We start from the raw sequence: 27,893 nt of genomic DNA, 5'->3' as shown, positions 1-27,893 counted from the left end.
TCAGCTTGGATCGTCACAGGCATTTAAAAGAAAAAAACCCTTTTCACCCCTGGTTTACTCCCTCTTCTTTGTAGCAGCCCCGTAGATATTAGAACACTGCCAGTGGTGGGTTGCCCCTGGTTCGGACCGGTTCGCAAGAACCGGTAGTAAAATCAGCGGGAGGCCCCACCCACTGCCCCAGATGTTGTCATCGGCAATCTGCGCATGCGCAGAAATTTCTGCGAATGTGCAGAAGCAAGGCGTGTGCATGAGCAAAGAGAGCACATGTGCGCGCTCCCATTGTGAGCCAATAGTAAAGGTAAGTAAAACCCACTCCTGAACACTGCTATGTTGTCCCTAGCCCTTCTTTTCATTAAACTAGACACACCCAATTCCTGAAACCATTCTTCATATGTTTTAGTCTTCAGTCCCCTAATCATCTTTGTTGCTCTTCTCTGCATTTCTCTAGAGTCTCAACATCTTTTTTATATTGTCGCTGCCAAAACTGGATGCAATATTGCAAGTGTGTTAAGTCTTACCAAGACATTATAAAGTGGTATTAACACTTCATCTAATCTTGATTCCCTCCCTCTATTAATGCAGCCAAGGACTGTGTGGGCTTTTTTGGCAGCTGCAGCACACTGCTGGCTCATATTTAAGTGACTGTTCACTAGAACTCCAAGATTCCTCTTGCAGTTACTACTGTTGAGCCAGGTATCTCCTATTCTGCATTTGGTTTTTCTGCCTAAGTGTAAAACCTTACTTTTCTCTACATTAAATTTCATTTTGTTAGATAGGGCCCAATATTCAAGTCTATCAAGATCCTTCTGTATCTTGAGCCTACTTTTTATTTTCATTAAGCTATAGTTAAGTTAGTATGTTTACTGTTCAATCACATTATTTAATATTTTCTCACTTCAGTCTGATCAGAAATGATAATTGGTATAAATTGAGGAGAAAACTCTGCTTCTGTCATAAAATTTAGGAGCTATATACAGAAATTTACAAATGAAAAAAGACAAATACTAATTGAAAAGAAAAAATTACCGTAATCCATGAGAACACAAACGTTATTTGTTAAATTTTGCCAAATTACATCTCGAGACATAAATCCATCGTAGGTGACTCCTATAACTATTCCTATGAATCCCCAGAAAAAAGTATACAGACATGAACACAGAGTTATATATAAATCTGGATATTAATACATAGTACAATATTATAGGCTTCCCATTTCTACAAGCGATCTAGAATTTTCAGAGGTGAAACAGATTTGGATTCCTGTGGATGAAGAGAAATAAGGCATTTCTTTCATATTTGGTTTTGCAGGATAGGTGGAGACATAACACTGCAAAAGGAGCAATATTTACTATAGTCATAGCTCATCTCTAGTTGGAAGCCCTTCTGCCTCTTCAGGAGCTTGCAGAACATAAGAGCTCAACTGAATTTCTTGTTCTGACTGAAAACTTAACAAAATGTGGAGGATAGAGGTGAGTAGCTAAACAGATTACCATGGAGTTTTATGTATGTGCAAGATTCTGAATTCAATTCAGCTAAGCCAGAAAGAGATCAACTCAAAGACCATGTGGAAGTGTCCTCAGTCCACAAGTTTCCCAACAGAAGAAATATTTCTATGGAGATTCTCAGTCATCCAGGTCATGGTTGTCTCAAAGATGCTTCTCCCCCCCAACCCCCCCTCCTGTATAACTGTGTTTTTTCCTTGAGGAAAAGGAAGAGATTTCGCTTCACATCCAAGAAACTTCATCAGTTTTGGCTAGATGGTGGTGGTGGTGGGGAATGGAAGGATTAGTTGTGAACAGTTGTCAGAACCTATCCTCCCATTCCCTCCCTCTGCCCCAGCTAGCCAGAACTGAAGAAGCTTCTTGGATGAAAAACGGAATGTTTTTGTTAGATCAGGCGCAGGGAAAGAAGACATGACCAACTCGATACATTTAGTAACTTTATTGCAACAGTAACAAGACTGGCGCTGTGCTGCCGGAGCTCTCCTTATATTCGCTCCAGCAGACGCACCGCCCCTAAGACAGCTATTCAAACTTCCCGCCCGAGGCTTGCAGCCAATCCGGACGGATGTCCTTATAAGGACATAACACTCCTCCTCCCTAGTTCTTAGTCTGTCCATCAATCAGGTAATCGCGCAGGTACGCGGGACGTCGAGAAGTCCTAGATGACCTGCGCAGTCCCATTCTGGTTTGGCCGTCTTCTTGGACGGAGGGAGTTCCTGCGTCTCCCGGTCCCCTCCCAGGAACCGGGCAGGATCCGGCTGTCGAGTGCGTGGGCTGGGTCCCCGCGCCTCCGGCCTGGTCTCGGACCTCCACCCGCTGGCGATGCTGGTCTCCTTCCCTGCCTGGGTTGTGGATTACTTGCCGCTGGCTGTCGTTGCCGACTGGTACGGAACTACTGAACCCCGGTAAGTCTCTAATGTCCCATTTGTCTTTCACCGGTTCGGTGGTGGCTGGTTCCGGTCAGGGGTTCGGATCTCGCGGCTTCATCTGGTTCTGGTCCCGATGTCCCTCGGTTGAGGCTGGTGCCCTCCCATGGTGACTGCCGGGACGTGGTGGTTCTTGTCCGACCTCGCCGGGGTGGTGCTGGCCTCCTCCGCAGGGGTGGTGTAGGCCCTCTCCGCTGGGATGGCGTCCCCCGGGTGGTTGATGATGTCTGCTGCCGTCGTATTGGAGTTGGTCATCCCTGTCGGGTTGGTGCAGGCCTCCCTCGCAGGGGTGATGTAGGCCCTCCTCGCAGGGTTGGTTTGTGTCTTGTCTGGGGTGTAGTTGGTCTGCCTGGTAGGGTCGCTGTAGGTCTCCCTCCCCAGTGGGTTGGGCGATGTGGAACTCCCGCTGGGTCGGATACCGGTCTACTGGCTCTTTTCGGTGGAGGTCTCCCTTCTCTGGGTGTTGTTGACCAACCTCCCCGGGGCGTTGTGGGGTGCGGCTGACCTCTGGGTTCCGGTCTACTGTCCCACGGTCGCAGGTTGAGAGGTCTCTGGTCCTGGGGTGTTGCCGGCCACCCTCCCTGGGGGGTTGTGTGGTGCCCCCCATGGATGGTCCCTGGTCTACTCGTGCCGCGTCTTGGTCAAGGTTAACGCTGGGTGGTGGTGTTCTTGCCTCGGTGGGGTGTGGGAGGCCAAGCTCGTCGGGGTGTGGTAGGTCTACCTCGTCGGGGTGTTTCAGTCCTACCCCGTCTGGCTGGGGCAGGCCTACCTCTTCGGGGTGTTGCAGGCCTACCTCTTTGGGGTGTTGCAGGCCTACCTCGTTGGGCTGGTTTTCCCCCACTCCCTTCCACCTCTTCCGGAGCTGGTCGATGTGATGTCTACAGACCTGTCCATCTTCCAGCTCTATCCGATAGGACTTCGGGCCGGTTGTGCTCTCGATCTTCCCCTTCAGCCATTTCGGAGAGCCGTGAAAATTCAAAGCAAAAACCGGATCTCCTATGGCGAAGGTACGAAGTTGGCGGCTGGCGGTTGTCGGTACCTCTGAGTCGTATTTGGGGGTGCAGCCTGTCCAGTGATGACCGGATTCTTCTGCCCATCAACAGCTCCGCCGGGCATTTCCTTGTGATGGCATGCAGGGTGATGTGTTGGGTGAGGAGGAAGTTGTCAATCCGCTCCTGCCAATCACCTGTGCCCACTTTGGTGAGCGCTTCCTTGGTGAGCCTCACCATCCGTTCCGCCTGCCCATTTCCCGCCGGCCTGTAAGGTGCTGAAAGGGCATGGCATATGCCCAGTCCGGCCAGGAATGCCTCCATGGCCAAGGACGTGAGTTGGGGCCCGTTGTCAGAAACCAACACGTCCGGCAGCCCATGGGTAGTGAAGGGTCGGCGTAGAGCCCGGATCGTCGCTTCGGTTGTGGTAGATGCCATGAGTACCACCTCGAGCCACTTGGAGAAGGCATCGACGACGATGAATAGGTGGCGCCTCTGCATCGGACCCGCGAAGTCGATGTGGATCCTAGACCAGGGGCTGCTGGGGGTCTCCCACTTCATCGGTTCGGCTTGGGGTGGCGCTGAACGTACTTCTTGGCACGGGTCACATCTGGAGACCCATTCCTCAATGTCTCTGTCCAGTGATGGCCACCAGACGTAACTCCGTGCCAGGGCTTTCATGCAGATGATGCCGGGGTGCCCGTTGTGCAACGTTTCTAGCGTTCTTCGTTGCAGAGTGCTGGGAATCAGCACTCTGTCTCCCCATAGTAAACAGCCTCTTTGCTCTTTGCTCCTTTTGCTTTCTGGTGAAGGGGCCGAATTTCTCTTCTGCCTTCTCCGTCGGCCACCCTCTGAGGATCCAGGACTTGACTTGGCGGAGTGTGGGGACCTTTTGTGTGTGGGCGGCCACATCTGCAGATGTGACTGGGCAGCTGTTGTCATTGTCAATGTGGAAGAGGTCGAGCGTGGGAGCTGGGTCTTCCACTGGGTCTTTGGATGGGCATCTGCTCAGTGCGTCGGCATTCCCAATGGACGTTCCTGGCTGGTGCACAAGCCTGTATGAGTAGCCGGCTAGGAAGATGGCCCATCTTGTCATCCGCGGGGACATGAAGGTCGGGGTTGGTTGGTCGCCTGTGAGGAGCCCCAGCAGCGGCTTGTGGTCGGTCACTATGGTGAAGCTCCTCCCGTAGACGTACTCGTGGAATCGTCTGACTCCTCCGACGATACTCAGAGCCTCTTTGTCCAGCTAGCTGTAATTGCGTTTTGCACTGGACATCATCTTGGAGAAGTATGCTATAGGGGCTTCTAAGCCATTCGGTAGTTCATGGCTGAGTACTGCTCCAACCCCGTATGGTGATGCATCGCAGGTGAGCTTGATTGGGAGCATCTCATTGTATTGTATGAGGACGCTTTTGGATGTTAAAAGTCCTTTGATGGCCCGGAATGCCACTTCCTCCTCTTGGTCCCACTTCCAGGAAGCCGCTTTCCCCAGTAGGCGGTGGAGTGGCTCAGCAATCGTAGCTTTCTGTTTGAGGAATATGGCATAGAAGTTAAGCAATCCAAGGAATGCCTGAAGCTCTGTTTTGTTTTTTGGGCTGGGAGCTTCATGGATAGCTTTAACTTTTGATTTGGTGGGCTGGATGCCTGTGCCATCTATGAGATAGCCCAGGACCTCAACCTCCTGGACCCCTAAGACGCATTTATCTCTCCTGACTCTCAAACCCTTGGCCTTGAAGTGCTGCAGGACAAGCCTGAGTCTTTCAAGGAGTTGGGCTTTGGAATCTCCAGAGATTAGTACATCGTCGAAGTACGGCACCACCCCTGGAACGCCTTGAAGAAGGCGTTCCATCATTGATTGAAAAATTCCTGGGGCAGCGCTGACTCCAAATTGGAGACGGTTACATTTGAATGTCCCCATGTGAGTAACGATTATTTGGGCCTCCGCCGTTTTTTCGTCCACTGGCAGCTGCTGGTAAGCCTGGGCCAGGTCCAGTTTGGCAAAAATTGAGCCAGTTCCTAGGGAATGCAGCAGATGCTGCACCACTGGGACTGGGTATGCGCTCTGCGGCAACGCCTTATTGATGGTACACTTATAGTCAGCGCAGATGCGCACAGATCCATCATGCTTTATTGGGGTCACAATGGGGGTTTCCCATGAAGCATGATCGATAGGTTCCAGAAAGCCTTGGGCGATCAGCTTATCTAGCTTAGCATCTACTTTTGGCCGCAAGGCAAATGGAACCCGGCGGGGCTTCAGCCTAATTGGGGTGATTCCCTTGTCCAGATTAAAGGAGATTGGCTTTCCCACAAATCTACCAAGCTTACAATCGAAGACTTCCTGGAACTCTTCGATGAGGTTATCGAGTTCGTCCTTCTGAATCTGGTAGATGCCTCCGATTGATAGCCCTAGTAGTTTGAACCACTCCACTCCCAGCAGGTTCAGGCGGCTGTGTTCCACGACTGTGATGGGAAGGTTGCCTTGGAATTGCTTGAACTCGATGCGGAGCGTGGTTCTGCCCAGGACACCGATGGGATTCCCGCTGAAGTCCACTAGCCTCGACCGCAAGGGCTTCAACTGGTTCTTCTCACAGGCTGACTTCAGGCGTTTCAGTTGCTGCCAGTCCATAATGGAATAGATGGAGCCTGAATCTACTTCCATTGTGCACGGTGACCCCTCTGCCAGCAGTGTCACATTGAATTTAGTGGCACCGTCGTCACTTGTGTGAGCGATTGTGGTTTGGTGCACCGCTCCACTGCGAGGGTATTCCTCGTCTCCGCGCCTGGACTGGTACGAGGACCGTTTGGATGTCCTCTGGGTATCTTTGCGATTCTCGCGGAATCTTGGCCTGGATGGTTCGGGAGCTGGATCTGCTGCTCTGCAGGCCTCGGCTATGTGTCCCCTCTTCAAGCAGCGATGGCAGGTTGTGTCCCTCCATCTGCAGTTTGCTCTGGGGTGGTCATCTTTGCAGCTGCCGCAGCGTTCCCCCCAGTCATCATGTTGGGGATTTTCCCACCTGGGGGGGCGGGAAACCTTGTGTACGGCCATTTCCTCGTCAGATTCGGATGGCATGGCGGAGTCATCTGAGGAATTTGGGCCCTATTTGTGGATCTTGTGGATCCCCCTCGCCTTCACCATTGCGGCAGCCGCTTTCTCGGATGTCTCAGCGGCTGTGGCTTCTTCAAGGACTTCCTTGAGTGGGATCCTCTGGCGGCTCAGGAACTTCTTCTGGAGACCCACATCCTGCATCCCGAAGACGATGCGGTCTCGGATGGTGTTATCAACGTTGTCAAATTCACAGTTGGCAGCGATTTGACGAAGTGCGGCCACGAAATCTTTGATGGATTCATCTTCCCGTTGATTCCTCTGCTGGAAGGTGAATCTGTTTGCAATCGGGGTGCCTGTGAGTGCATAGTGTTCCTGCAGGACTTCCTGCAGGTCACTCCAGGACATCTCCTCAATATCTCTGGGCGCCACGAGGTTGATGACCATCTCTAGAACGTCAGAACCGCAGTGGCCCAGGAACAGGGCTCTCTTGCGCTCATCATCAAGGTTTTGGTAGCCGTTTCCTTGGAGGAATTGCCGGAATCTGACCATATATGACCTCCATTTCTCTCTTGCCGGGTCAAATGGGTTCAGCGAAGCGATCGGTGCTTGCGGGGTTGCCATTCTGTAGGATGCCGCGGTTGGGTGACTTCAGCTCGGTTAAGGCGATCGTGCCACGCGTCTTGCTCAGGTTCTCTTCTCTAGTCCTTCGTCGCCAGTGTTAGATCAGGCGCAGGGAAAGAAGATGTGACCAGCTCGATACATTTAGTAACTTTATTGCAACAGTAACAAGACTGGCGCTGCACTGCCGGAGCTCTCCTTATATTTGCTCCGGCAGACGCACCGCCCCTAAGACAGCTATTCAAACTTCCCGCCCGAGGCTTGCAGCCAATCCAGACGGATGTCCTTATAAGGACATAACAGTTTTCTTCCTCAAGGAAAAAACATCATCCAGTTGTCTTTTGGAAGATGCCAAATTTCTTATACTTTTGCTTGTTTCTGGGTATGTGTGGTAAATTTGAAATAAATTTACTTAATTCTTGTGTTTATAGATACAATAAAATAGCTTGCAGTCTTAAGCAAAACATAATTGTGCAATCCTTTACAGGCTTAAAAGACAAAGTCTGTTATGAGTTCACTTATTTATTCAATAATTAAAGCACTGAGCTCACTGTGACTTATTCCTAAGTAAGTACAGATAGTCCTTGATTTACAACAGTTCATTTAGTGAATGTTCGAAGGTACAGCAGAACTGAAAAAAGTGACGACCATTTTTTACACTTACTGTTGCCACATCTCCATGTGATCAAAATTCAGATGCTTGGCAACTGACTCATATTTATTATGGTTGCAGTATCCTGGGGTATGTAATAATCCTTTGCGACCTTCTGACAAGCAAAGTCAATGGGGAAGTTGTAAAGTAACACTTTACAACAGTGTTACTAACTCAACAACTAAAGTGATTCAAAAACTGTGGCAAGAAAGGTTGTAAAATGGGGCAAAATTCCCTTAACAACTGACTTAGTTAACAACATAAATTTTGTACTTGTGGTCATAAATCAAGGACTATCTGTAGGAATAGGAACATGTAGTGGCATTTGGTTCCAAGTACACATATATCAGATTAGCTTGTTGGACAGTAAATCTATCATTGTTGGTGGTTATAGCTATGTAACACTCATCAAATAATATGCAGTTACAAGATGCTGCACTTACCCTTATCTTTCTTGTTATAAATCGCACCAGCTATTGCTACATCACTTGCACAAGGACTCTTGGCTACTTTCAATTTTTTTATGTCAGATATTGTTTTCTCAATAACTACGTAAGTACCAAGTCTAAAAACCCACTGAAGAATTGGCTCTGTAAAATATAAGACAGTGAGGTTAATATGTAAGAAATGTGTATTCTGCATAGTTTTGTAACTTTACTATAAAATACAGATATAGAATGAAAATACAGATTTTCATTGTTAAAATGAATGAAAATATATTTACAGCCCCATTATTATGAGCCCAATCCCAAATACTATGTATCTAGTATCTAAATTCCAATACTTCCTGGAGAACAATGCCATTAAAAAAACAAAGCAATGCTATCTGTCCTTCATATTTCATTTGGATTTATTTGTCCTAAATTCCAGGAATAAAAGTCACTTGAAAATCTATCTCAGGTGCCAACAAACAAATCTCTCCTTGTGACCGTAGTGTCTTAGCCAATCAGATGACCACCATTTAATATCTGAACACCTTCAGAAAACCTTGAACTGAATGTAGCTACTACAAGTAATTTCCTTGGAATGTAGCTCTAACTTACCTCGCATTATATCCAATAATGTTCCTTCAGTGGTGAACATACCTAACCCATGATGCATATTGAATTTTACAAACCATTCCTCTATTGGAGCAATATCTAGTCAAACAAGAAATAGAAAATGAGTATAATTCCTATGAATATCTAAGTGTAATATTAACATCTTTCTTTAATATATGATACACCCAGGCATATTCCATGGACTTATTCCGTGGACTTTTTAGTAATGAGTATGTTTTCATATTTGGGGGTTCAAGTAATTTTCTTATTTATATTAGCATTTACATTTATATTTATCATTTTATATTGTTTATGGTTAATATGACATAATAAAATAAACGGAAAAGACCACGCTACTTGAGCATTGGTGCAAATTAAACTAAGGAAGCAGCAATAATCCCATTAGAAGAAACGTGCTATTTTAGCACTTAGACTTATATACCGCTTCACACAGTGATGGGTTGCCCCTGGTTTGGACCGGTTCGCAAGAACTGGTAGTAAAACCGTCGGGAGGCTCCACCCACTGACCCAGATGTCACCAGGAAGCTTCTGCACATGTGCAGAAGCGTGTATGCACGGTCCCATTGCAAACCGGTAGTAAAGGTAGGTAGAACCCACCCCTGGCTTCACAGTGCTTCATAGCTCTCTCTAAGCGGTTTACACAGTCAGCATTTTGCCCCCAACAATTTGGGTCCTCATTTTACCCACTTTGGAAGGTTGGAAGGCTGAGTCAACCTTGTGCCTGGTGAGATTTGAACTGCCAAATTGCAGACAACCGGCAGTGAGCAGAAGTCGCCTGCAGTACTGCACTCTAACCACTGTGCCACCGTGACTTATAAGTATCTCTCACCTGTATTATATGTAATCTTTTTTCTAGGGATATTAATAGACCATGAATCCACTTCTTCATCTTCTTCTCCCTTTAAAAATTATGTCAGAAAAAGACTTTCAGACTTAAAGTTTAAACAGCTATAGTCATTTGCACGTCATAATTTTAATTATATTTAGTATTGTATGGTATGGTAGGTTTAGATTTGGTTCTCTTCTCAGCCAAATTTACTAGCTTAGCCTGCATGAGTCAATCTTTTAACCAAATTTATTGCTTGATGCTTAGGTGGGGATAAATTACTCTTGAATAGGTTATGACTCCTTGGGAAAAATCAAAAACAGAAGTAATGCAAATTTCTTATTTATACTTATATCTTGCAAGAATTACATGAGGTCAATGATTAGTATTCAGATGAAAAACTACAAAGAAATCCCAGGTTTCTTTGAGACTAAATGTAAACTAGGTGTAGATACAGTATATATACTGGAAGAAAACAGAAAACAGTGACACTCCACTTCTGGCCAAGAAAATAAATGAGTATGTATTATAGAAACATCAAACTAAAATAACAGAATGTTTATGCTGTTCATTTTATGCAGAATGAACATTTTAATTTAAGTCAGTTTATAGGGGTGATGGGCAGCATAAACATGTAATACATAAAGTAAACATTTTAATTTAGATTAATGCAAATTATACCAGACTATAGTTATGCCCAATTCAGCAGTCTTTTTCCCCCAAGAGTTGGTTATCAAGGCCCATGAATGGATCAAATCATCTCTTGCTGTAATTCACAGTAACTGATGACTGAGATCTGATCCTGGAAGTAGTATCAATCATCATGAATGCCATATGTACACAGACACACATATATGTTGTATGTGTATTTGCTTGATATTTAATATTATCAAGTACAGAGGTCACGATATGCCTTCTCTGCTCAACTACAATACACTCCACTTTCAGCCTGAGCAATGTTGTAAATCTCTACTTTTTCCTTTACAAAGATCACAATTTTTTAAATCAAATCTTCTAAGCACTGTGATATCTGGTAGTCTCATTCTTGCAGGAATCATGGCACACATGATCCTCTTAAAGGAAACCAAAATTAAATTTAAAAAGTTAAACAAGATAACTTGTTTAAACTAAATGGTGGAAATTCCACGAGATTGCCAAATCCTATACAATGTTAGCGGTATAAAAAGGACCCAAGTCTTATAAAATCCCTATTTTTGCACAACTGCAAATTCAGGTTTTAAAAAAAAGTTTTAGAAAAAAAACATTTTAGAAATGTTGTCTATTTTTGTAGCACCTGATGTAACATGTAAAATCAGACAATAATGCCCATCATCTGAAAAGATTGCTGGCTTCTGCTACAAAATATCTTCCCCAGTCATTTTATTTACCAGAGTCGGTTCGAAGAAGAAGACTTTTGAGTAGGTGCTATTGAAGATCTGTATGCTGGGAGCAAGACCTGCTGAAGAATAGAGCAGAAGATTTTTTCTTCTGTTCTCCTTGGTATCTTCTTCATTAATATTATACAAATGGCAGATGACTTTCTTTGAGATGAGATGCACACCAAAAAAAGGAGAAAAAAAAGATTATACACAAAGCCATATTGTCCAACCATAGCACTGAGCATGTTTAAATGTGAAATAATATACCAATACACACACACACTCCTACAAAAACACTTTCCAACTTGCTGCTTCTGTGATATAGCTAAATAGATTCAATCTATATCTTTATTATTAAAGCAGATTTTCCTGACCTCCATGGAAATAAAGTTATGGAACCTTAGAACCTAAATGTACTTGAAATGACCAGATTCAAAAAGCTTCCTTTAAGTAAATATAAACCAAATTTCTCATTCCTTGGGACCTCTGTCCAGTGCTTAAATGACAGCGTAAATGAGGTAACGGAGGATTTTTTTCGTTTGTCTCCTTCTGCCATGGAAATGGCTCTCTCTAGGCCAATGGCTGCAAATAAATAGCTGTGTCCCACATTGTTCTGGCTAGTAGAAAAGTGCATATTTGGAAAGCTTGAAGTTGCAAAGTTGTATTTTTGTTTTTTGTTTTACAAAAAGGAAACTATTTTCCAATCTTTACAGGTATTTTATCCCACAATAGGTAAATGAAGACTGTCATAAGTCTTTTACCTATTTTTGCTGGCTACTTCTCTAGACTTGAGTTGAGCAACTATAAATGAAGTGGGATACTACTTCTAATAATAATAATAGACAGCAGAAGAGAAAAGAAACAACTGGAGAAAAATCACAAAATACAAAGACTTATAAATAGAATGACTGTGACAAAAGAAAGCAAAGATAATCAGTCAATTGCAAAATGTAACTGTACTTAGAACAGCTTATATCCTGTTATGATGCCTCTAACACCATCAAACAACATTTTCTTATCTCATGTCCTTGGGAATGACTCAACTGATGGATAAAAATGCCAAATCCACTCTAAACATAATAATAATAAAAGACTTCAACATTCACAATGAGTGAATGAGTTGTTGATGTTGGCAATTCGTTTTTTCAGAAAGTGGACTCTTAGCTGCTCTAAATCCTTGTCTTATCAATACATACAAAGACATGGTTGTTCTGGTCCGCCAGAGGCCTGCGGAGCTGGCAGCGGAGTCGGACATTGAGGAGGCTGGGGAGGACAATGGGCCAGTCCTGGAGTCAGGAGAAGGCCCGGACGAGGGCTCTGCATCGGAGGCAGAGATGGGGCCAGGGCCATTTGGGAGCGATGTGTGGACTCCAGAGCCTCCAGAGGCAGATAGCAGAAAGGCAGAGGAAGGAACAGGAGGAGCCTGTTCCTAGTAAACACATGTGAAGAGCTGCCAGAAGGCAAGAGCAGCTAAAGGAAAAAGGACAACTTGGGAGTAAGGCCAGGAGATGATTGGCCCCTCCCAGAAGGCTTAAAAGAGCAGCAAAGGCTCTTGGGATCTTTGTAGGAAAACAACATTGCTACATTGTCTCTTGTCTTGCTACATTTGTTTAGTGTTAGAGTCTCTTGCTTCTGAATTTTTGCCAAGAAAAGCCTTTGGCAGGATGCCAAAGAAGTCAAGGTTGGTGATAAGGCCGAAGAACTGTTTGTTTATTTATTTATTTATTTTTAATCAAACAATTTTTATTTTAAAAACAAAAAACAAATTAAACATAAAAAACATCACCATTCCAAACAATTACAGACAGTTTATCGATCGGTTAACATCTTTTTGTGCTCCTTCCTCCCTTCAAAATATCGCTATATATCCAGAAATTTATTTCCAAAAAAAGATATTTCACTTAATTTATCTCAATGTCTACTTATTTCCAACACTTCTCCGATTTATTCTGGAACATTCTGGCTATTCTCGTTGGGGGTAAATGCCACCTGTAAAACATCTTATACAAATTCTCTTTATATGTTGTAGACATTGTCATTTTATAATTATGTAAAATTATGTACCACAATTTTTGCCATTTCTCTAAATCAATACCATGCCTCTGCAGTCCTCTGCGCATGCTCCAAGATGGCAGCCTCCAGCTGATCCTCCGTTGCCGGAGGGGGTAATTTTCGGCATTTTCGAGGGTTTGTATGGGCCAAGCTTCTTTTCTTTGGCCTGGCCCAGCTAGATGAATATGTTCCGGTCCCATAGAGAGCTTTTAAGAGCCTGTGCCTCCGGAATATCTTGGGGACTGAGAAGAGCCGAGAGGAGTTGATGTGAGGGCGGACACCACTGGGAGGCCTCGGCGACGACGATCGGGGCGGCAGCTGCAGCTGCAGCTACTCGGCGTGTTGCTGGGGGTGGCTATAGCAGCGACGGCAGCCAAAATAGCGGCGGCAGCGTTTGCGGTGGTGGCGGTGATGCAGCAGCCTTTGTTGGATCCCTGGGGGCTCATGGAGGACTCGAGGGATGATTTGGCTGCTGGTGGCGGCAGCGCAGGGGCGGCTATGATGGCGGCCGTTCAGACAGCACTGAGAGAAGTCAGCCTGGTCAAATCATCTGCGGTGGAGAGTGAGAGGAGCTCGCTGGTGGCTTATCATCTTGGAATTGCTCCGGATAGGAACTTTGTAAAGATCTGGGAACCTGGGAGCAACTATATGAATTATAGGATTGCTGGAAGATCTGAAGGAGACTTGGAAGGGCTGGATGGCCACGGACTTTGTTGCCCTATTCGGTCTCTCTTACCCCTATGGCCTGGTTTCAGGCATTATTTGGTCATCTGCCATCCGGACTATTTCCATCCGCCGTGAAGAACTCTCCCCTGGCCTTGTAGAACCCTCCCTGGATCCATCTTATCCTCTCTTTGTTACCATCTTTAGTCTGCCCCCCTCGTCTTGGCTCTATATTCCATCTCATACCTTTTAGCCGTAAGGAGAGTTCTTGGCCTTTGGATTGTGGGTACTGAGGGAGCCTGGTTCACTGCTGCCGTTCTATTACCAAAGGTGATAGTCCATCTTTTTAATGCCAGCCATTGTGAGAGGGTGGTTTTGGCGTTTTTAACCTCCGGTTTCTTTTGAATGGCTGAGACTCCTTTTCACTGCCGTGAGAGGGCAGTGGATTCCAGATGACCCATACCCAAAGGCTCTGTATTTTCTCTCCGGGACCATTTTACTTGTCGATCATAATTGAATCCCCGGCCATATATCATCTTACCCCAGGCTGTTTTCGGATGTATTCAGCAGCTGAACTTTTGATGTTGCAAGACTCCCCCCTCTTGCAGGTCTGGCCCTCCACACTATCGAGGGCCTACCTTGATGATGGGTTTTGGAACTCTGAGAGGTGGCATGCAGCGAAAAGGAGGCTGAGGAGTTTTCTATCTAAATTTTTAATTAAATTTTTAAGGGTTTCTAGGGGGGGGGAGGGTTGGATTGGAACTAGGGTTGTGGGTTTGGGGGATAACCCACCAAGGGAGGGATCAGGCCCGGCTGGGGGGCATGGCATGGGAGGCACAGGGTTCCGGGTCGATGAGGGGGCTAGAGCTTGTAACGATGAGGGCCAGTACATCAGTACTGTGAGTGGGAGGGGCAGATATGGTGGGAGCTGGGGGCCAAACCTGGTTCTGGGAGTGCGCGCCTGCTGTCTTCAAGCCGTGGCGCGCTCCGGCCCCCAAGGCTCCTCTCGTTCTCCAGGTAGTCCAGATTCTCAAGGCCCAGACCTTCGGCTGATGTTATGCAATGCCAGATCTGTAGTAAATAAAGCCCCCCTCATTTGTGATCTAGTTCAGGAGGGGGGAGCAGATCTGGCAGGAATTACGGAGACCTGGTTGGGCCAAGAGGGGGGGATCCCCCTCGTTGAAATGTGCCCTCCTGGTTTCCATGCATTTCATCAACCAAGGTCACAGGGTAGGGGTGGGGGGTGGCAGTTGTTATAAAAGAAGGTCTTGGTCCAAGGGAGACCACTGTTCCTCAGATTGCCGGTTGTGAGTCCCTCCTGGTGAAGTGGGGTCATGGGGTACAGGTGGGCTTGCTGATCACATACCTGGCTCCCTGCCACATGGCAGCGGCCCTGCCCGAACTGCTCAACATTATAGCCGGGGTGGCAGTTGATACCCCGAGGCTTATGGTCATAGGGGATTTTAACCTGCTATCCATCGGTGAAGCATCTGAGGCAGCGCAGGAGTTCATGGCTTCCATGATGGCTATGGACCTGACCCAGTTAGTGCATGACCCTACTCACACGGGGGGAAACACTCTGGACACCTGGAGAGCGGTTAGAGGGCCAGCCGGTCTGAATCTGACCGAACACTGGTAAGGTCTCATATTAAGACTTATCTTGTGGCAATAAAAGCGGCAAAATGTAACTATTTTTCCGCTCTTATTGCATCATCAGATAACCACCTGGCTGCCCTGTTTAGGGTGACCCGCTCCCTGCTCCTTCAGGAAGCGTGGGAGGACCCCTTGGAGGGTAGAGCCGAGGACTTTGTACAGTATCTATCTATCTATCTATCTATCTACAGTATGATAAAATCGCTCAGATTCAGGAACATCTGGACTCTGACGGGGTAGATTCAGGGGGGAGGACGGAGGCAGGTCTCGAGAATATTATCTGGGAAGAGTTCGATTCTGTGACTCCAGAAGATGTGGACAGGATACTGAGTAGACTGAATGCTGCCACATGTTTATTGAACCCGTGTCCCTCCTGGTTGGTGCTGGCCTCTCGGGAGGTTACACGAGGCTGGCTCCAGGGGATTATAAATGCTTGAGTGAGGGTGTCTTTCCCGCCACCTTGAAAGAGGCGGTGGTGAGACCTCTCCTCAAGAAGCCTTCCCTGGACCCGGCAGTATTGGCAAATTACCGTCCAGTCTCCAACCTTCGCTTTGTTGCGAAGGTTGTTGAGAGTGTGGTAGCACGACAGCTCCCTCAGTACCTGGATGAATCGGCTTATCTGGATCCGTTCCAGTCGGGCTTCAGGCCTGGGTACAGCATGGAAACGGCATTGGTCACATTGGTTGATGATCTCTGGAGGGCTCGGGACAGGGGTTGCTCCTCTGTCCTGGTCCTATTAGACCTCTCAGCGGCTTTTGATTCCATCAACCATGGTATCATGCTGCACCAGCTGGAAGAGCTAGGGGTGGGAGGCACCGTGTTGCGGTGGTTCTCCTCCTTCCTCTCCGACCAGTCACAGTCAGTGTTGGCAGGGGGGCAGAGGTCGACCCCAAGGCCCCTTGTATGTGGGGTGCCACAAGGGTCGGTCCTCTCGCCCCTTCTGTTCAACATTTATGTGAAGCCGCTGGGTGAGATCATCTGTGGTTTCGGGCTGAAGTACCACCAGTATGCTGATGACACCCAGCTGTACATCTCCACCTCGGACCACCCCAATGATGCCCTTGAAGTGATGTCCCAGTGCCTGGAGGCTGTACGGATCTGGATGGGGAGGAACAGACTCAGGCTCAACCCATCCAAGACCGAGTGGCTGTGGTTTCCGACATCCCGATATAGTCAGTTGGTGCCATCACTGACTATTGGGGGTGAGTCATTGGCCCCCACGGAGAGGGCTCACAACTTGGGGGTCCTCACAGCTGTCTTTAGAAGAGCACTTGACGGCTGTGGCCGGGAGGGCGTTTTATCAGGTTCGCCTGATTCGCCAGTTGCGTCCCTTTCTGGATCGAGACTCATTAAATACGGTCACTCATGCCCTTGTCACTTCCCGCCTGGACTACTGCAATGCTCTCTACATGGGGCTCCCCTTGAGGAGCACCCGGAGGCTCCAGCTGGTCCAGAATGCGGCCGCGCGGGTGGTTATGGGAGCGATGGGGCACTCCCATGTGACCCCCCTCCTGCGCGAGCTGCACTGGCTCCCGGTGGTCTTCCGGGTGCGCTTCAAGGTTTTGTTACCACCTTTAGAGCGCTCCATGGCTTAGGACCGGGGTATTTACAAGACCGCCTTCTGCCACCAGTAGCCTCTCACTGACCAGTACGCTCCCATAGAGAGGGGCTCCTCAGGGTGCCGTTGGCCGAACAATGTCGACTGACGGCCCCCAGGGGGAGAGCCTTCTCTGTGGGGGCACCCGCCATCTGGAACGAGCTCCCCCCAGAGATACGGAGGATCCCGGACCTGCGCGCTTTCCGCTGTGCCATCAAAACATTTCTTTTCCAGCAGGTCAGCCTGGCCTAACCTCTCTTTTAAACTTTTTAAAATTTTTAAAATTCTTCAATTTTAAATTTGTCTTATGAATTTGGGGTGTTTTAAATTTCGCTTTCTGGGCCAATTATTTAATTGTATTTTAATGGTTTTTTAACATTTTTATTATATGTATTTTATTTGGCTGTTCACTGCCCTGAGACCTTTGGGAGTAGGGCGCTATACAAATTCAATAAATAATAATAATAATAATAATAATAATAATAATAATAATAATAATGCCCAAAGTTTTCCCCCCATGCTATCATAGATTCTTTAACTTCTTCTTCTTCCAGATTTATCTCTAACAAATATCCATATAGCTTTTTAATTACATGATCATCAGAACCCATTAAAATCTTATCTAAGTTAGTCAAAACATTGTACAAACCTTCTTATTTAAAATCTTCTTCATATCTAGTACGTATTTGCATATATGAAAACCAATCCATTTTGCATTCCTGATTTTCTAGTTCTTGCTTTGATTTAAGTTCACCCTTTTCATCCAATATTTCACTATATCTTACACTTTGTTCCCTTTTAAATATTACTGAGTAAGAAAAAGCTTCAATTGTAGATATCCAGACTGGAATCTTCAAATAGTAAAATTGTTTAACTTTCTCCCAGTTCAACCATAGAGCTTCTCGAATCTGATGTCTTCTAAAATACCCCTGTATTTTTGTTCCTTTATACCATAAAAAAGCATGTCACCCCATCAACAAATCATATCCCTCCAAATTCAATAATCTGGTGTTTCTCAAAGTTATCCATTTTTTAATCCACATTAAACTAGTTGCTTGATAGTACAGTTCAAAATTAGGCAAGCCAAATCCACCTCTCATTTTAGCATTTTGTAACAACTTTAATTTTATTCTTGCCTTCTTTCCCTGCCAAATATATTTCAGCATCATTTTATTCAAATCTACAAAGAATTCCTTATCCAATTTTATTGGAATTGTCTGAAATAAATACAAAATCCTAGGCAGAATATTCATCTTAATAGTTGCAATTCTACCAATCAAAGATAACTGCAAATTTCCCCATCTCACCAAAATTTGTCCTATCCACTGTTTAAGCTTATTATAATTATTAAGTGAATAATTAAGTGAACTACACCTTGCTGTCAAATGTATCCCCAAATATTTTACCTTATTTGTGACCTGCATCTTTGAAATCTCCATCAGTTCTTCTTTTTGCTTTTTCAAAATATTTTTAATCATTATTTTCGTTTTATCTTTATTAATTTTCAAACCGGCTACTTTCCCAAACTCTCCAATAGTTTCTATCAATTTATTTATAGATGTTAATGGTTCTTCAATGATAAAGACCAGGTCATCTGCAAAAGCTTGCAATTTATATTCTTCTTTTTGAATTTTCATACCTTTTATCTCTTTTTGTTCTCTAATATTTCTATTTAAAACTTCTAAAGTCAGAATAAACAGCAATGGGGACAGTGGACATCCTTGTCTAGTACCTTTTTCTATTTCAATAGAATCAGTCATTTCTCCATTTATCATTACTTTTGCCGTCTGCTTAGAATATATAGCTTCAATTGCCTGGATAAATTTCCTGCCAAAACCCATCTCTTCCATTTGAAGCATCATAAATCGCCAATTTACATTGTCAAAAGCTTTTTGTGCATCTAAAAATATCAAGACCATCTGCTTTTCAGGATGCGCTTCATAGTATTCTAAAGTGTCTAGGATTATTCTTATATTGTCTCTAATTTGTCTTTTTGGGAGGAATCCATTTTGATCTGAGTGTATAAAGTTATTCAAGTATCTTTTGAGTCTTTCTGCCAATATTGAAGCAAAGATTTTGTAGTCTGAGTTTAGCAGGGATATAGGCCTATAATTTTTAATTTGTTGTGGGTCTGTGTCTTCTTTGTGGATCAATGTAATATAAGCCTTGGTCCATGATTGGGGCATTGTCTTTTTTGTCATTACTTCATTCATAACATCCAATAACGGGAGGCTTAAAGGTTCTTGTAACGTCCTATAATATTCAACAGCAAGCCATCTGGCCCTGGTGTCTTTCCATTTTTCTGTTTCTTAATTGCTTCTGTTAATTCCATCATTGTTATACTCAGTGGTGAGATTCAGCCATTCGCACCGGTTCGCCCAAACAGGTAGCTAACCACGCCCGGCCACACCCCTTGCCCCTTCCAGCCACTCATCTCGGATGAGGCTGATATGTAATGCCTTTTCTCTTGCTGCGCGACCCTCCCAATCAGCAGAGGCTCTCTAAATGAGAAAGCTGGCCGGGATCTGTCCTAGCTTTGCTATCCATCGCAGCTAGAAATCTCAAATAAAGCCCAGAATGAATGCTTGTGTTGCAGCCAATCTGGGCGCTAGCTAGGCAGGCGGCCTGCAAACTCTGTGGTCTTCCGAGGAGCCCAGCTGAAGTTTCACTCGCTGAGGCACCAGGACTTCTGATGATGGGATGGGGTCCTTTGGGCACTTAGTCTGACTACCTATTAGCTCCAGCCCCACCCTCCACCTCAGCGAGTGGTGCGCAAAAGTTTGGCCGGGCTCCTTGAGAGGCAGAGTTTGCAGGAGGCCGATCTAGGGGCTGGTTGTAGCACAAGCATTCATTCTGGGCTTTGAGATTCCTGGCTGCAATGGGCAACAAAGCTGGGTTCGTCCCTCTGATCCAGCAGCTGGAAAAGGGGGCGGAGAGAAACAGTCCCATTGTCAAGGTACGGGTCAGGAGGGGGAAGAAATTCAAACTTCAGCCTCCTGGTGTGGTGTGGGGCTTTGGGCAAAGGCTGGAGGGAAGGGCCTCTGGCTCGCTCGCACTCCCTCCCTCCCCAGTCTAGGTTGACGCAGGTAGAAGCTCACATTGCCCTTTCCAAGCCTGCTGTCGGAGAAGCTGGGCGCTGGTGGGGCTGGCTTTTTGCTTAGCTTTGTCTGGCTGTCAGGGGGGGAACAGACAGGGGCCTGAGGAGAAAGCCATGCCCCCCCAAACAGCTGGACAAAGCTAAGCAAAAAGCCAGCCCTCACCAGCACCCAGCTTCTCCGACAGCAGGCTTGTAAAAGGCAATGTGGCTCCACCTGCAATCAAGCTAGAGTGGGGAGGGGGAACACAAGCGAGCACTGAGGAGACTGCAGGAGGAGGGAAGACAGGCAAACAGCGAGCGAGGGCATCTGTAGAATGCTGTAGCACATGCACTTTCCCTCAGCCCCCTTCTTTCGGAGGGCTCCGATTGGCTCCCCCGCCTCTCCTCTCACCCCATTAGCCAGCCTGCCAGCAGGAGGTGAATTGGTGGGCTTTATTGCATTCCAGGCATTTCCCACCCGAACGGAACGCCGCGTTTGCAATGGGGGGAGGTCTTTGGGGAAGGCAGCGGGGAAATTTTCTAAGCCTAAAGCAGAGAGGGAAGGAGGGTGGGAGAGAGATATCCAAATCCAATCCAATCTGTGTGTGTGTGTGAGAGGGAGCGGGAGAGGGAGAGAGATGTGGCTTCTTGAGGGTGCATTTTGGAAAAGTGTCAAGAGAAATGCTAAAAGAGATAGGGTCCCAATGAGTATCTTAGCCAGTGGTGGGTTCTAACGGTATTACCACTGGTTCATTTCGTGCACGCGCTTTGCGCGCAATCTCCCCGAAGTGGGGAGAATCGGTAGCAACCCACCACTGGGCTTAGCTATTTAGTTTAGGAATAACAGAATAACAGAGTTTAAAGGGACTTTGGAAGTCTTCTAGTCCAGGGGCCCCCAAACTTGGCGGCTTTAAGACTTGTGGACTTCAACTCCCAGAATTCTTCAGCCAGCATAGCTGCATAGCTGGCTGGAGAATTCTGGGAGTTGAAGTCCACAAGTCTTAAAGCTGCCAAGTTTGAAGATCTCTGTTCTAGTCCAACCCCCTGTTCAGGCAGGAAAACAAGATGCCAAATCCGAGTGGAGGGTCTGGGAAAGGTGTCAGAATAATACTTAGAAGGGACCTTGGAGGGGACCCTATCCCATTTCAGAGAAATGGCTGTCCAGTCTCTTCTTGAAAACCTCCAGCGTTGGAGCGCCCAGAACTTCTGAAGACAAGCAGTTCCATTGGTTAATTGTTCTCACTGTCAGGAAATTTCTTCTTAGTTTTAGGTTGCTTCTCTCTTTGTTCAGTTTCCATCCATTGCTTCTTGTTTTGCCTTCTGCTGCTTTGGAAAATACATTGCTCCCCTTCTTTATGGCAGCCCCTTAAAAGCCTGTTGCCTATCACACTCTTGGGCAAAGCATATGAGCCAATTCCTCCTTTCAGTGGTCCATGAAAGTACATCTATAGTATGTAGATGCAGACAATAAAGTCGAAAAAAGTGAACATTTTACAGAACTATAGATACGTTGAGGCCGGGGGCGACAAGGAGTGGCTGGGAGGGGAGGGGCTGGGCAAAGCACCCCTTAACATGAGTAATGTCGAGTTGGCCATGCCCACCCAGTCACATGACCACCCGGCCATGCCCACCCAATCACATGATCACCCAGCCATGCCCACCAAGCCACACCCACCAAGCCACGCCCACAGAATTGGTTGTTAAAAAATTTGAATCCCACCACTGGTTATACTCCCTTCCAACATCTCCTCAATATCCTTTGAAATCAAAGGTAATTTTGCATTCTGTAAATATTTTTTCACTTTTCCATCTTCTATCAACTCTCTTTTATAAAGTTGTTTATAATATTCTTGTATTATTTTTCCCATCTCTTTATTTCCAAATTTACTTTGTCCTTGGTCATCAATTAGTTGTGTTATTTTTCTTGATTCTCTTTCTTTTTTCAGTTTATATGCTAACCATCTTCCTGGTTTATTCGCATTTTCAAAATAGTTCTGTTTAGCACTTCTTATTTTTTGGGTTAATTCTTCCTTCTCCAGTAAGTCCATTTTGTGCGTTATTATATCCATTTTTATTTTTACATCTTTCTTGCATGGATCTTTCTGGAGTTCCTTTTCAAATCTCTTGTGTTCATCAATTAGTATTTTAAAAGTTTGTCTTTTCTTCACATTTCTTTTCCTTGTATAGTCCATTATTAGGCCTCTGGCATAGGCCTTCATTGTATCCCAAAGATTTTGTGTCGATGTATCTTCCTTTTTATTCTCCTTAAAGAAAAAAATCCAGCTCTCTTTGCATTTTCTGTACAAAATCTTTCTCTTTTAAAATTGTATTATTCAAAGTCCATCTAGTTTTTCTTTTCCAGATTACTGTCATAGGATTGTGGTCGGCCCATAAATTAGTTTCTATTTCCACATGTTCTATTTTCAAAGTTAAATCCATTGTTGTCCATATCATATCATATCTGACCTGGACCAAGATGAATGTCTATCAGAATAAAAAGTATATTGTCTATTTTTCCCATTTCTATCTCTCCATACATCTTTCAAATTTGTTTCCTCTATCATTTTTAAAAAAGAGTTCAGTAATGTCTTTCTATTTGTCTTACTGTTTTTAGTGTTTTATAATCCAATTTTTCATCTACTATTCCATTAAAATCACCCATCATGCATATATTGTCATACTCCATTTCAATTATTTTCATATGCAACTTTCGATAAAAGTCACTTTGATTATTGTTTGGTGCATATATTGCTATTAAAAGTATTTTCATATTATTATCAATTATTTCCACCATCAAAATTCTGCCTTCTGAATCTGCGTATATTTGTTCCGCCACTATTGAGTTTCTAATGTATAGAACAACTCCTCTCTTTTTACTGTGTGACAATGATAAGAAAATTCTTCCAAGTTGTAGCAATAATTGTTCATATTGCTTTTTAATATGAACTTCTTGTAAACAAATTATGTCAAATTTTAATTTCTCTAATTTATGAAACACCTTTCTTCTTTTCACTACCGAATTAAATCCATTTATATTTATTGAAATTAATTTCGTTGTTTCCTTATTCATACTTTATATGTAGGTTTTGTTGCTCTAGTTGATCTTACTTCACGGTTGTTCCTTGTGTTCCACAATCCCACCTACTGCGTCTTCCGTTGATTCAATCATTGCCATTTCCTTTGCCACTTCTTTTTTTCCGTTTCCATTGCCACTTCCTTTTCTTTTAGAAAATCTTCTCGCTTTATCAATTGTATCCAACCTATACCTTTGAAGTTGCCATGTTAAGATTAATCCTTCCGGTATCAGCCATCTGTAATTGACTCCCTTTTGGATTAGTATTTTAGTCAAAAATTTGTACTCTTTTCTCATATCTCTCACTTTTCTTGGTATTTGTTTCAGAACCACCACTTCTTTCTCCTTGTATTTCAGGGTTTTTCTCTTGCCACTTGAAGAATTTGTGCTTTGATCGATTTCTTAGTAAATCTTATGTGTACTTCTCGTGGCAGTTTATTATGCATTGCATATCTAGTGTAGACCTGATAAATCTCATCTACACCATACATCATCTCTTCTTTAGTTATTTCTAAAGCATCTGCCAGCATCACAATCATAACATCAGAAAGATTTTCTCATTTTTCTTCCTCCACATTTTGAAACCTGAGGTAGAATTCTGCTTTATCCATTTTCAATTCAATTAAACCACTCCTTTCACTTTCCACCTCTATCAGTCTGTTATCTATGTCTTTCATTCCCCCCCCCCCTTTTGATCATCTTTCTTCTCCAACTCTTGCAGCCTTCCTTCATATTTTGACATTGTCTGTTGAATGCTGACCACTTTTTCATCTGTCTTAATTAGTTGCTGTTCCATCCTTTGGACTTTCTCATCTGTCTTAAGTAGTTGTTGTTCCATGCTCTGAACTGTTTGCAGAATTGTTTGTATCGACGTATCTTTGTCTTTATCTTTCTCTTGTTAAAGCATTGTCTGGATGGTGCGTTGTCCTCCAGATGGAGATGAAGAAGGCATGGTTGCAGCAATTCCCACTGTCGCAACTTTTCTACTCATTTTGTTCAATAATCTGCTAGGGCCAAGGCCAAAAAGTTGATATATATATATATGTTAAGGCCGAAGAACTGTTTATGAAGAATTTGTTTTGGACTTAATTTGGACTAAGATGAGAATGAAGTAATTCTCAGCTGTTCTAATAAAATATGTTTGTTTAGGACTGATTGTGCCTGGTAATAACTACTTGAGCCTAGGTCACAACAATGGTTCTTCCTAGACCTAATGCCATTAGTACATATTGTTATATGTTTGGGATTAGCTGTCAACCCTGAATGAAAACTTACTGCAGCAAGTGCTGCAGATGTTTTTTTCTGAATGTTTTTCTTATCCATCAATACATCAGGAATCACAGCAAACATCCACAACTCTGCCTTCTGCATCCTGTTTAAGATCCCTGTTTTCCCCTTGTTGCTGTAGGCAGGAAGTGAGTGCTTGCCCTTTGAAAACACAGGTGTGAAATGGCGGAATAAAAGGTCCTCAATACCAAGAAAATGATACATGTGGCAAGAGTGGACAATATAATTATAACTTTTTATCTCTTTTTAAAGATTTTTTAAAATCCCACCTTTATTATTATTTATAAATAACTAAAGGTGGTGAATATACTTAATATTCCCTCCTCTTATTTTCCTCACAACAACAGCCCTGTGAGGTGATTTTGGATGAAAGAGTGACTGGCTCAAGATCACCAGGCGGCTTTCATGCTTAAGGCAGGTGTAGAACTGATAGTCTCCTGGTTTCTTGAGTGTTGCCTTAGCCACTAGTCTAAAATTGATAGCTGAGAGCCATTTCTTTAATTTACATTTTATTTATCATATTTTTTCTATACTTCCATAGATTAAAAAATCCCCAAACAAGTAAAAAACTATTCTTTATTTTCGGGACATTTCTTATCCAAAGTACTTGTATATTCAAGTATACAACTGGTTCAAGCTGAATTTTATAGAAATAATAACAAAACAATATTTTTATAGAAATAACACATTTTCATTCATACAAAGAAGAAACTCTTGATTTAATGGACTCGTGGGAGAGAAGGGTGAATCGGTTACAACCAAATGTAAAATAGTTCCTGTGTGGAATGGTGTTATGCTTGAGTAAAATGGCATTTTGCCTGTTGTTTATGAAGTCTGTGAAACAGAGATTTGGTAAACATATTTACTGGATAGTGAGTTTGTAAAAAGTTATTGTTAATTGCTATAATTTAACTTTCTGCACAGTATATGAAACTGAATGAGAAACTTACTAAGCTCGTCCGTGGAAGATATAGTTTGATTGCTTTAAACTTTGCAGTATCATTTGCGAAAATATCTGTGTAGCAGGCAAAACTTGAAGTGGACACCCCTGAGAGAAAATACAGAATTGCTATAATACCATCTCTAAACATGTTTATTTATACCAAGGATGTACAAACTTTGTGGGGTAAAGGCTGCATCTGGTCTTTGCTCATGTACACCTATGACTAGAAGGGTAGAGGATAAAAACCAAATTTTAATCTAACTAAAATTAAATTAAATGTAATTAATATAATGAAGTGACTATAGTATTTTTCCTCTTATGTCATATTACAAATTCTAATATGATTATGTATACATTCTAGGACTAATACTCAAGATTTGGGAAAGCAGTATGCAACCAATGAAACTTAGATTGTACATCCATGATGCTTGATGTTTAATATAAATGAAAGCTTGAAGGAGAAACAGATTAAAAGTTTAGAGAAATGGATGAGAGATGGAGAAATGGAAGGGGAAAGAAAGAAAGAAAGAAAGAAAGAAAGAAAGAAAGAAAGAAAGAAAGAAAGAAAGAAAGAGAGAAAGAAAGAAAGAGAGAAAGAAAGAAAGAATTCTCGGTGTTATCTACTGTTAATATTATCACTGGGCTTGTGGTAAAAATTAGTTTAAATTAAATTGCCTCCTTGCTTCTTTTGGACCAAGTCAAATGCTTAATTGCTTACAGAAATTTCATATATCATAGAATTGCAAGCAGAGAGTTATTCTTTTAATTTAAAGAATTTAATTTACAGAACAACTACCACCTTAATGAATATTAACAAATTTTGCACTGGACCAGAATTGGATATCTTTCTCTAATGAAACTGTGGTGCAAGAATGATTGTTCTGTTATATATATGAGACTGAGGTCAATTAAGATTAATTTGTTTCAGTTCTGCCTGTAACAGGTTCCACATAATGCATTCATAGAAGAGATAGATTACCATCATAACATCTAATACTGTATGTCTTATTTTGAAATTTTCAATAGCTATATCTGCAAGATCGTCAAAACTTTTCCAGGAGGCATACAGTAGGACTGCCAGATCTGGGCTGCAGAAACCTGGAAAACCACTAGATGGTAGACATGAGTTCTTTGCCAGGATCCATTGTTCATCTGAATTTTTGCAGCCTGGATTTGCTAGACTTAAGATATACCGGTAATATGATTCTTCAGAAGTCTAGTCAGGAAGCTGAGGATGCCCTTGTGGTGAATGATGCATACTATATCTATTAGTACTTGTGCCGCAGAAGGATTTATTCTAATTCCTGGAATCACATATGTACATAGATAATTCTTACTGTAACACCAATATTCATTATTGTTCCTTGTATAACTAAAATTCACTTTGGTTTAGAGGATGAATGATGCAGAGTGAGATCATTTAAAGAAGGATAGCCTGAGGTCATAATGTTGCAAAGAATGTAAATATAGAAAATGGAACCAGGTGGAAAACAGAACATAGCAAAAGGCTCTGGACTGCAAAGTGATCTGAAATCAAGCAAAACAAAACAGAAACATTCAAAAGCAATTTGACAAAGCCAATGAGAGATCAAAATCTCATAATAAAACAAGGACATTACAACAACTAAAACACAATCCATTATGAAACGTAACAAGCATGATTTCAGCTGTCATTTAAAGCAAAATTTTCTTATGATGTCAGGAACATGATTGGTGGTCATTGCAGCTGACTGGGACTGCACAAAAAAGCACAAAAAAGCCAGTCCGAGCCTTCCTATGGCATAAACAGGCAAAGAAAGAGAAAAATGAGCAAATTCCCTAGCCTGAGTGTCCATCTTTTCCTTTTGATCATTCTAACAATTAGGAATGAATGCATTTGAAATCACAACTTGCCTCTTTTATTGTAGGCAATGCCTGAAGAAAGTTTCAAAACAGCTCCAAGCAAAATATAAAGCCATAGCAGCTCCATCTGTGAAATAAGGAAAGGAAAGAAAATGTGAATATAAAACTATACTTAAAGCTGTTTCTCTTCCCGACATGGTCAAATAAAGTCAAGATGATAGCCCCAGCAGTGCGATCCCAGCTGTTTTATCTGAATTCATTGGCCAGATGTCACTTCATCACGCTGCTGTGTATGTCATCTTGTTCTTTTCAACCATACAGATACTGTTTACTGTGCTGCATCCCACTCTTGTGATATCTCTGCTCCAGTGGCTGGTTGATATTTTACATATCTGTTTAGCCCAGGCAGCTAGGCTGTGCTGTCCTCAGAGGATAAGTAGTTTCTTTCTTTTCTTTTTTTAAATCCCAGTTGATCACTGAATCCAGTAAAATCTCCTGGCTACTCTGGTTTCCCCACCAGTTCTCCTAGCCTTCCTCCAGGTTAACTTTATATCTCCTGCGAACACCTTGTTTTTGATTTGATTTGCTTAGGCTGGTAGAAGCACATTCTCCGCTCCTTCTGACCCAATGCCCTCTGTATTACAATAGTTCCCTTCCCCACTTTTTAAACCTTTAAACTACAATTTAGGCATGTCGGAATGAAGCCAC

The 27,893-nt window shown here is 43.6% G+C and overlaps 1 protein-coding gene across 1 annotated transcript in view; it reads right to left on the bottom strand.

The window, feature by feature from the left end:
- The window catches only part of CATSPERB (catsper channel auxiliary subunit beta), a 98,875-nt gene that overhangs the window by 68,595 nt on the left and 2,387 nt on the right, over positions 1-27,893 (bottom strand). Inside the window, exons 2-8 of the mRNA XM_034418339.2 lie at positions 27,237-27,312; positions 25,351-25,448; positions 11,009-11,161; positions 9,624-9,693; positions 8,777-8,872; positions 8,177-8,323; positions 1,027-1,119 (exon numbers count right to left, since the gene is read on the bottom strand). Of these exons, the coding sequence (XP_034274230.2) occupies positions 1,027-1,119; positions 8,177-8,323; positions 8,777-8,872; positions 9,624-9,693; positions 11,009-11,161; positions 25,351-25,448; positions 27,237-27,312 (733 nt within the window). The remainder of the gene's footprint in view (positions 1-1,026; positions 1,120-8,176; positions 8,324-8,776; positions 8,873-9,623; positions 9,694-11,008; positions 11,162-25,350; positions 25,449-27,236; positions 27,313-27,893) is intronic.

This window comes from Pantherophis guttatus, chromosome 1 (genome assembly GCF_059756535.1).
Source record: "Pantherophis guttatus breed Tessera chromosome 1, ASM5975653v1, whole genome shotgun sequence".
Lineage (NCBI taxonomy): Eukaryota > Metazoa > Chordata > Lepidosauria > Squamata > Colubridae > Pantherophis > Pantherophis guttatus.
The sequence above is the reverse complement of the archived record's forward strand: the minus strand, read 5'-3'. Positions and strand labels throughout refer to the sequence as shown.